The 11,771-nt window shown below is 31.6% G+C and overlaps 1 protein-coding gene across 1 annotated transcript in view; it reads left to right on the top strand.

Moving 5' to 3' along the window:
• Positions 1-840: 840 nt before the first annotated feature.
• LOC111429253 (CRK like proto-oncogene, adaptor protein) overlaps positions 841-11,771 on the top strand; it is a 150,554-nt gene continuing 139,623 nt past the window's right edge. The window contains exon 1 of the mRNA XM_023065122.2: positions 841-1,113. Within this exon, the coding sequence (XP_022920890.2) occupies positions 1,098-1,113 (16 nt within the window). The 5' untranslated portion in view covers positions 841-1,097. The remainder of the gene's footprint in view (positions 1,114-11,771) is intronic.

Here is an 11,771-nt window from a genome sequence, read left to right as displayed (position 1 = left end):
ACATTTTTGGCTCAACTTTGATCGCTATGTTTATATAAAAAAATGTGTTATTTTAGCAAGTGCTACATTCTAGTAAAATTTCCCGATTAAAAACTGAACCATCCTGTATATATAATGTTCTTATATTTTATTTTTTCATATTTAGGTACATAAATTACATAGAAGTATTGAATAATTTGCATTCTGTATCCAGATGATTCAAATCACTCAAAGTCAAACAAATTGCATTAAATAATGAATCAGATTTTGCAATCAAAAACGTAGGGTGCCATTTAAAAAATTGGTCGTGACCTTCATATGACCTTGAAAATAAGGTCAAGGTCAAAAAATGTTATCGTCATATGGTTTCCCCCTTCGCACAGAATAACTTTTATTTGCTTCATTTTTATGTAAAATGAACCGTTTTGGAGATAATCGCTTGTCCCACGTTAAATAGACCAACCTGTATATAGGTATATATATATATATATATATATACATATGTATATAATGTTCTTATATTTTATTTTTTCATATTTAGGTACATAAATTACATAGAAATATTGAATAATTTACATTCTGTATCCAGATATTGATCCAAATCACTCAAAGTCAAACAAATTGCATTAAATAAAGAATCAATCATTATTTTTCTATAAATCTTATATAATCATATCCATCTTATGATGTACTGTAAGTTATGGATGTTTTGTGTTGATCTGGATATGAAGTGTGCGATTGGTTGTATGTACTTCTAGGCGTTGTCGTTGATCGAGTGCGCGTTGTTTCAGCGCAACCGCGCTGTCTGCCATCGCCGTCTGTGATTCTACTGTTCAAAGTCTACCCGCGACTTCCAACGTTCACTACGATCCGCCAGTACATATTACAAAAGTACGCGTATACTCATATTGTTGTTTTCTTGCGTGCAAATTTTCTGGGTATATAACAACTTTTTTGGTGTTTTTACAAAATACAAAAATAAGGAACGATTTAAATTTGATGTGTAGTTCCCTTTTTAAATCTAGAGTGCATTAGTTGTCACAGTTTGGATGTTGAATAGTCTTGAAAGGAGGACAATACAACACGCATTAGAAATTACAGCTAGTTGACGACACATCATGCGACGAATAAGCGGTAAATTTTATTTTTCATTTCTAAATCAAAAATATCTTATAAGAAAAGTATGAAATGGTCGTTGGGTGTAGTATAATCGTAAAGTACGATGGTAATAAATACTGAATTAATTTGCATCTCAAACGGCAACCGCGACCAATTAAAAAGTCAGCTGTGTCGTGACGTCAGCTCGCGCGTTACAAGTTCACGTACCTTGTACTTTTGCAGAATTTGCTTCTTGTATATGAACGAGAGGAGACGTTCTCTTAAAGTCTCAAAGCTCCCCCTTCTTTTATTTGGCCACTACGCAAAAAAATATGCTAATTTAATGTGTCGGCCCCGATGGGATACGGATATTAATTTTTAATTACTTGTTGGGTTTGGCAGTTTACGGGATCATTTAATTTCATTTTACAATGTTATAAATTATTATTTTAAAAAAAATGTATACATAATTTTTATGTTTCGCATAAAATATTTTTTGATGTATAAACTTTAAAACCTTGTTACCACCTTAATTTATTACTACTGCTTCTAGAAAATCTATAAATACGACCTGTGTAATCGTTTACACATTTTCTATATTTAAATAATGATTACATTATGTATATAATTTGAATTACTTAATAATTTATTACTATCCACAGTTGCGTTCTGAAAAATATATTATTTTGCGTTGAATAATAACCAAAACTAGAGAAACACTATCACTAAAACTAACACTAAACCTACAACTAGAAACATTCAGGTTTAGCCGTGCGTCTCTTAAGATGGCTAAACCCGAATGTTTCTAGTTCTAGGTCTAGTGTTAGTTCTATTTTTAGTTCAATGAAAAATATACAACAATCTCACGCTGAATAACAACTAAATCTTAAACTTAATCTTAAACATTATGTTTATAAATCTACACTAATTAACTAAACGTGTATGAGTAAAAATACCTGGCGATAAGATAACGATCGACCTTCCATTCAATTATATTTCTACATGAAAATTTTACGTTAAGTGTTTATTTATAGGAATTAAGACCGGATATATACGTCAACGTATAGATTTCATAGAACAATACAAAAGTAATGCTAAAAACAAGATAAAAAGATAAATCGTATTACTGGATTGATTCGCAAACATGCATCTTCTTATTAAACCTTTTAATTTGTCTTATTTTGAGTATTAATAAACCAGTAGTTATTAATTTTTTGTTACTAACTGTACACGAACGATTAGACTTTTTGACTTCAACAATATTTTTTTTTCACTACGTGCGTAAACACACGATTATGTACTCAAGTTCGCAAGTTCACATTGCTGATAAAATGATCGCGAATAATGTTTATCGACTTTTTACAGTGTAGATAACGGGTTATCGCTTGAATTAGTTTGTTTTGGAGGCGTTTTTTAATGTGATAGTCTCCGTAATCATCTACGTTGCTCCATTACTACGATAACGGCGAACATAAATACAGTAAATGATGCGGAACAGTATATTTTATAATGTAATAAATACATCCTGTTCCAAATTTATGAAGATCTACAATAATGTCGTTATTATTTATTTTTTCCTTTTAATCACTACTACTCACACATCGAGCGCTTTATTTCTTTGTTGGGATTATTTGATACGATCGTATATCATTCTGCTTAGGTGATGGTGTCATTGTTGCATTTTAAATTCGTAAGCATTCATTCTGATGACACAAACTCTACACACCACAAACTACTACAAATAAACATGGTTGTTCATTCAACTGTCGACAGGATCCGGTGACAATTCAATGAACACGTTAACATTGAAAGAGGTAACAATGACTCAAACGTCACTATAATAAGCTATATGTAATTCTCATGTAAAATAATGAAGCTAGAGAATTTACTACTACTTAAGTAAATATAAACAGGTGTCTAAGAATTAAAAGAAAATCGAATTATGGTAAAACCTATACAAGGAGAAAAATTAATGATAAAATTTAATCAATCCTTTTTGTGAGTTTTGAGAAATCCTTATTTTTTTTTAAGAAATCAGGGTAGAGTTATTGAAAATTTAATAATAAAGGTATTAAAAGGTAAAATTAGAAAGAATCAAGTCTGTGATTCTTGAGATTAAGAAATTTATAAGCTATTTAAACATTATGTTGAAATTAAAAAAATATTAGGAAGTACACATAAACGAATACCGATTCCATAAAGTTTTAAAAATAGGATATAAATATTTTGGATGGTTATATTGAAAAGAAACAAAAAGAAAACAATGATTTAGATCTTGTAGGTTCAAAATTCAATTCTAATTCCAATTGGCAGCTCTGGTCTCACAAACATTTCAGTGCTGCCTGTTCGTACTTACTCATTTAATGCTTTAATCCTGAATATTCCCTCATATTATTAACTTCCATTCTTTTACAGCCATCAATAAAAGGCAACATGTTCACGAATTGCAGTGCTTGCAGCACCTGCAATCGATGGAGTATTTGATTGTGTAAGAATTATTTTGATGACTAAAAATTCCACATATAGAACAATCCCATGTCAAAACCAGGAATGTTACGTGATGGCAAAAATTTCTACCTGGTATACAATCCTACACACTTCTCACTCCGGCACCGCTAATATGTTTTAAATCAAAATTTTTATAATCTACCCAAATCTGCTTCTCGGGTTGGTCAGGTATACGCTATCCTATCTACTTTCTCAATGTGCAAATACATAGGAGGTAGACCAAGAATTTCTATAGCTAAGGTTGGCGTGAATTATATTGCACAAAATATCGCTAATCCCGTTTTCCTTGCCTGCGTAACCTTTGCGTTAGTCCTAATAAAAGGCATAAAGATAATGTTTTGTGTATTGATGGAGTGGTTTCTACTAAGTTTTTTTGAAAGACTTTCTTGGCCTAAGGTTCCTTTAACCGTACTAATTATACCATTAGTATATGCTCGAATTTGTACAGCTTCGACCATTCTTAGGGGAGGCATCTCCTAAACTACAAGAAGTACCCTTTCTTCATTAAGCGTATTGCTATATTTCATTCCACTCCTTTGTCAAAGGTTGTTATTGCAAGAGATGTAGTGTCACGTTGTTAAACGCATTTTCTATGTTTAGCAAAGTGCAAATCAACAACTACTTTTTCCTTGGGCTTTTTCCTCTTGGATACTCAAATAAATTATGCAGACCTAGTTCAGTGGTTTATTAGTGTCAATATTGAAAAGTGGATGGAATTTTTATGAGGGCTATATATTTACGCGTCAAACTGTCAGTAAATCAGACAGAACTAACACTAGACATGGAACTAGAAACTTCCGGATTAAGCCGTGCGTCTTTTGAAAAAGTATTTGACGTTTCGGATGCCATGTTGCAACCTTCTTCAGAAACACTTCTAACTTGTTTGATAAAACTGTATTGCGGCTATCACATAAAGTGATTGAATGACACAATCCTGTAGAAATGTATATGCTATAGATAGTTTCGGTTTATAATTTCCATCAGGGATAGGTATAAGCCGCTTTGACGTTCTTAAGGTACTCGTTAACGTACTTCCTGTAAAATTAGGGTTGAGGTACTACGAGAAATCTCACCATAGATTAAAACCATAAGGAAACTAACCCAGATGGCTGATACATCGTGAAACCCATGTAACGTGAGCATGTTCTAGAACTCTTGGATTTAGCTATAAGGAAGTAAAGTTAATTCGTCAGGATCACTTAATCGCACTAGAAGAGGTTATGAGCTGAGTGATTAGGAACTCCATTAAAAGTAATTTGTTGTCTATGTGTGGCTTCTGCCTAAATTGATAGCTAAAGATTTTGCCATTTTCTTATAAATGGCTAGGAAGCAATTTATTTGTAAAAGAAAGAATGGCTAAAGAAATAAATGATAGGTATATCATTGTGTTTAACACCGAACTAAAAGTTTTTGAAACATACATATAGTTTGAGTTGAATATGTAACAAGTTATTTTATAGATTTAACACATAAAATTAAAAAAATTTAGTTACAAAAAAAATAGGATTAAAAGAAATATATTTAACATTGTATTAAGAAAACCAGTAATGACAGCATACATTAAGAGACGAATAAAAGCAGCAGACGGAAGCACTACAGCTAAAACACTAGAATTAAGGATGCTGGGCACGCAATGAGAAAGGAGGGATCCACGCTATTGACACCTAAAGATACCCCGAGGGACAGAAAGAACCTAAAAAACGAGTTGGACAAACGAAGTTAAAGAAACAGTGGGACAAAATTAATTCACCAAGGTAAAAGTATCATCAGTCTAATGGTTTCCATTCATATGTATTTCGATTAATTTATAATATATAAAATTCTTGCATTAATTTTTCTGAATCGTTATATTATTGCTTTTCGTTCGTAGGTGATGATAATTAATTCAGAAGTAATTGAGGATAAATGTCAATTAACTTAAATATATTCAAGAACTTTATCCAGACTTATTTTAAACACAGATTGGTTCTGTTAATCAGCGTTTAATTTATTTCTTTAATTTATTAATTTTGATTATTTCGGTATTAATCCATAAATTTAAAAATTAATCTTTTAATCTATAACAGTATATCAATGTAAGTCAATCTTGAAGTCTTATTGTTTATGGCAAAATCAGAACTAAAGATTAGTAGGAGTAATCTTTGTTAATTAAAACAGATATATTCTAGATTAATACAGATTAGTTCTTTTAATCTGGATGCAATACTAATATCTTTCCGCTCTCATAAGATTGAGTTTTATTTTATCCAAATATAGTGAAACAATGAAGCTATTATACTCCTTTACCTTCTACTTTTTATGCTTACTCACATATTTCCGTTGTTTTAGGTTATTAAAGTCTTGTAGAGTTTTTGACTATCCCCCATAGCCAGAAATCACAGGAAATCGTGCTGGCTAAGGCAAATATCTATCGGTTGCAATCGAACATCTGTCATAGGTTTAATCCTATGACTATCGTATAAAAAAATTCTTCAACATATCTGGGAAAGAATCCCGTGTTACAGTCTGATCATTCTTTCGGAGAGGATTGAGTGTGCTCTCTTTGTACATGAAGATTTGTTATACTTCATGTGACGCAACTGTACTTACTCACATTTCTGTTGACATGAAATGTGGCTTCAAACGATTTGACGATCGAAGTGGAGAATGGTTAAACACTTCTCGCGCGATTTCAGTTTGCAATGCTAATCTCGTACTTGACTTTCCTGGGCTAGTAGTCATAGAACTTCTTTTTCTCTTTCAAAATAAGTCGGATATCCATATTTAGACTGTAACAATAGAAACCTAAAAATGATGATTATAAAGAAAAAATTAAAAATAATTGCTTATTATTCTATTTCAAAGGCGATTAATTTCAGGTTACCTCAAACTTCATCTATAAAAAGATTGAATTAAGAGAGAGCCAGAATTAACTTAGGATTAATCTAGATTCCAGTATAACCCCAAGATTTTTTCTAAGATTTTGAGGTTTTAAGGTGGTTATAAAGGGGTTCTAAGATTTTTTCTATTCTTTGGAACAAAATAATAAAATTGTAAAAACAGTTTAGATTGAATACCATTTGATGATCTAACTCTAACTGAGAAAAAAATATAAATTTTTAATTTATTCACAACAGGAAATTTTTTCGAAACAATATTTCGTATGAATCATTTTATAAAATACAACTTTCACAGTATTTCTCAATATATCTAGCTTACACAATAGATATTGTTTTGTTGTCTTCTTCCTGAAGATAATAATTGCATCGTCGAAACCGGTTAAGTAAAGACAGGTAATATTAACACTATTATTGCGTGAAATAATCTTATATTTTTTCTTTTACATAAGAAACCATAAGTGGGTATTTAGGCACTTAAGATTATGTGATTTGATTGAAATTTTATATCTCTATGTTTATCTTGGTTATAAAAGCTTACTCACACACTAAAAACATAACCAATTTTCCGGTATCAAATAAGTAATACCATCTGTGTTGTTTTTAAGTATCGAATTTCTTAAAACTCATCTTCAGTTTCATTTCATATCCCACGTGTTTCCGATGTATTTATATCTATTTTTGGTGTTCGTCACCGGAACTACATCATTAACTATATTGTTAAGATCATCGATGTGCAATTTGCCTTGAAATTAATAAAGCTAGTTGATTTTGAAGCAGGTAACGAGTAGAGTGTGTATTATTAAAGATTTCTCTATTGTTGTTGTATTTCTAGATAACAACAACACCGTTCAGGCTTTTTAGAGCGCAAAATTGTGTTCGTTGAACAGCTGTTTCGTTTCGGTTCGGACGTTTTCCGAACAATGGTAACACCGAATTTCAATCCGGACAATATCACCGTTGCCGGTGAACTCTATTGGATAAACTCCCTGAAATATAACAGCTTGGTAATTAACGGAGCAGCAAGCTGTTTGCCAAAATTTAACCGTCACCGGATTACGCGGATATAATACGTGTTGTAAATCAGAATTATCTAAATAGTAAATTAAAGCCGGGATTTAAATTGTGTTTATTTAAAATACGGGTGATAAATTTATTTATAAATTCTGAAATTTTAATAAACTCAAATTAAATATGCATGGTATTATACTAGGAGTATAATGTAACCGGTTGTTAAAGTTGGCAAAGTTTTGTTTCATAAAAAAATTATAATTTTATATAATTATTCGTGACGGTATTATTACCGTTTTCTGCATTCATATTCCATGACATTTTCATGGAGAGAATAATTGTAAAGGAAAGAACTGCAATTTGCACGGCAAAGTTCTTCGATCTATAAACCGTAATTTCACGTTTATTGGTTATCGTTACTTTGTATTATGCAAGAGAGTTTGATGCGCCCATACAACGGATAGTTTAATGCAATTGTGGATTCTCCACAACTGTTCCCCTCCTAATGGGATTAGAGTTTATCGAGTAATTTATCACGAGCTTAAGTCTCCCGGCTGCACACACAACCAACTTTCCGTACCGTGCATCTGACAATTAGACAAATGGGGGCACAAATTCACTTTTGGCCGTCCTGTCTTTTCATAGATTTGCATAATTCGTGCATTTGTAGACGACAATTTTCTCCGTGTCTACTACAAAACCTATTTATCAAAGTTACAAACAGTTATTATCTTTTTCGTTTGATAGTATAAAAATTAAATTATAAGATATACAGATGTTTTAGTTAATTTCGTTTTGTAGTTCCCCTCCCGATATGATTCTACTCAAACTTTCTAGTTTTATAATTGCTTTGCTGTCAATATAATATAGGTACACCGCAAATATCGTGAGAAAGTGTACGTGTTAATTTTTTGTCTTAATCATAACTTCTTTCTAAACTATTAAAACAAAAAGAATATTATGTAATTACATAATAATAACTTAATTTTGTGAAATCTAATAAAGTTTAATATCGTTTTAAAATCTGACATCGCATTAACTATAAAGACGTCTTTTATGATATAATTTTAATGAAACACCGTCACAGAAAACAACATAGTCTTAAGTCTGTTATTATTTCCACGTTGCCAATGAACAAAAGCTCATAACTTGCTCACCTCAGGCACGTTTTCAAAGAGCTTTTGTTTCGCACATAGTAATTAGATTATAAACTATGTAGGTGCGATATACAAGATACGCAGATATTGTAATTCCAAAGTTTCGTTAAAGTATCGATTCCTGAGGCTCCCAATAATGGATTAACAGGAAGTCAGGCGAAGCTCTTCCTGTACTTTAGCGTGCATATCCACGTAGAAGGTGCGGTACCACACATGACAAATTACCTATAAATATATTAACGGTTGAATGATGATACGTGCATAAATTGCTACGTTAGAAAAAGAATGTATTAAAAAATATATTTTTTTCTTTTTAAGATTTACTTCTGTGATCTCCTCCGACCTTCGTCAATTTATTATGATAATTGTACCGTTCGTATCCATCGTGTCGTCGTCTCACGATATCCGGGCATAATTTTCACGTAAATTTCGATATCAATCGTTTTCAACGCTGTTATTACGGGGCAATCTGTTTAATTTACGTTATAACGCAAATTGTTCGATGAGACACATGGTTGAAGAAGAGTCACAAGTGTATGATTACTTCACTGCATTAATCCTAGCATAAAACTAAAATAATAATATCGATGAAGATGTTAAAGATTTGTTTTAAGAAAATCAATTAAATAATAGTCACCTGAATCATAATAAACATATAAATACTATAAATAGTGAGTTAGAAAGCATTAGTTAAGGGTCATTTCATAAATTAGAGAATTTTATTATAGTTATGAGATCATCGTACATGTCGCGCACTATGATAAGGTTACAATAATCCCAATGCGTTTATCAACGAAGCATTAAACGTTTCTGAGAAATCTCACATTGTTATTTTTTTAGTTTACTAATTGATTGTTATTCTAAAGCGATAATTGAATCTATTTTCCAGGGAACCTTCGTTATAAGTATATAATAGGTTTAAATAGCAAATTTACTTAAAATTCAGTTATGATAAAGTGAAATAAAAACGATAACCTAAATAAAATTTTAAAGAAGCACTGCTAATTAAAATATTAATTTTAATGGGGCTTATTGTCAGAACGTGACAAGTTACGCATTTTGTGTTAACGTGAGATTTTGCTGTTTTTTCGTTATGTAACAAGTTGACAAGCCGCATAAAAATTTGTACAAAGTTTTCGTACAAATGACATCACTAATCCCAAAATGTCTTAACATATAGCAGATGATGCGATAAAGGAAACTAGTCACAAAGAGAATGAACTTTGCAATGATATTACTGAATCATGGATCAATATACAATGATATTGGTGGTAAATTACATTCTGGTCAATACAGTAGCTATGGAGCTGCACAGGTTCTAAAATCTACACTGAGAGAAATGGATTGCACTATGCACTAAAAATATACTATAAGGTATAATACGTTTACTACAAATAGTGACAGCGAGACGAGATTGTATTCAGTACAATAAATATAATTAATATAATACTGCATGTATAATATTTTTTCTATAATACGATTCGTACAATCTATTTCTCTCACTGTAGACAAAAGCACAGAGACATAGTGATCTTGTTATAATCTTGATTAGTTGAGGGAACACCAAAAACACTCGTAGGATTAACATTGACAATTCGCGTTAGTGTATCTTGTATTTTGTATAGGTGCTACTCTCTACAATGGTTAAATTTATTAAGACCTATAAAGCAATTAATGATGGCTTTGATGCTGAAAGTGATACATATGAAGAAGATCATATGGAGGAACAAGATGGTGACTCTGTTACAGAACAAAACGATTCATCTTCAGAGGATAGTTTTAGTAGAGGTGAAAGTGATGGACAATTTCTTGCAAAGAGCAAGAAAGTAAATGGAAATGACTAATTGAGACTAACAAACATATTTGATTCGTTTGTTAGATGTTGTAGGATTTGCGATGCAAGAGAAAACTATCCTCAAAGTTGGAAGTGTCTCATAAGCAACGATATATTGGAAAAGGCACAGTAAAAGGCAAAAGCTAAAGAAGTAGTAATGCAATTGACGAGGTTCAAGTTTAATCGTCGTTTTATTGACTGAAATTCTCGTAAGAAAAGTAAACGTATTGATAAACTATATGTATAATAGCAGCTATTCCTAACGTTTTCACTGTATTTATGGAAAACTGCAAAAAGAGTTATTCGCCAGGATCGTGTGCTACAATGGACGAGATGTTAATCGGCTTTCGAGCGATTAAAATTTTCGCTGTAGTGGATGCTAAAGTTTAGTACATTTATAATTTGGAAATATATACTGGAAGGCAGCCAAAAGAACCTTATCAGACGAGCTATAAGCCTATTAACTTTGGATTTCAAAAAGATAGCACAATGATATTGTATGTTCCAAAGAAAGGCCGGAATGCAATATTAATTTCCAGCATGCATTTAGACAATTCTATAGGTGAAAGCTTTGAAGATGATAAAAAGCCCAACATAATAACTGTATATAAGGGGTAAAGTAGAGGAATTTATGAACCTATTACTCAATCACAAATCGGAGACATGGAATGGTCATATTTATGTAAACTTTGTAAACACTCTTTATGTTTTTAAAAAACGAACCAGGAAAAAGCCAATAAAAAGTCGACCTACTCCCAGAAAATTCGGCTTTATAATTTTAGTGTTCATGATATGTACTAACGAACAAGAAAAGTTTTTGAAAAATATTAAAGTTTATTGTTATATGAGCCATTGTTACAAGAATCTCTCTGGGGAGAATTATTTTAAGAAAAGCGATTGAAGAAATTTTACCATCAGATGGTATTTTCATTTTCCAAAGAGTTACTAAGGTTAATTCCCTGCAGTATGGTGTAATATCGTCAAATCCTCCAGATATATCTTCGACTACATCTCTTTGCTAAAAATGACATTTTAACGTCTCCTTGATGCATAAGTAAAAGCACAAAGTGTACGCTTTAAATAAGTTTGGTATTGGCGTTTTCTTGTAGCTCCGAAGTAAATTTCTCTAATTCGCGGAACAGCACCTTTTCGAAATCATTTTTGGTGAACATCATATCACAAACCAACATTTTCAGTTGGTTTTACATCTGGCGACTTTATATCCGGTTAATGGCAATTTCATGGCACTTTAAAATAAGATTTTCGGGACTTCAAAGCAAATTTTGTTTTAGAATTAGTAATTTGTTG

This window comes from Onthophagus taurus, chromosome 1 (assembly GCF_036711975.1).
Source record: "Onthophagus taurus isolate NC chromosome 1, IU_Otau_3.0, whole genome shotgun sequence".
In the NCBI taxonomy this organism is placed as follows: domain Eukaryota; kingdom Metazoa; phylum Arthropoda; class Insecta; order Coleoptera; family Scarabaeidae; genus Onthophagus; species Onthophagus taurus.
This window is presented reverse-complemented; position numbering and strand designations above follow the sequence as displayed.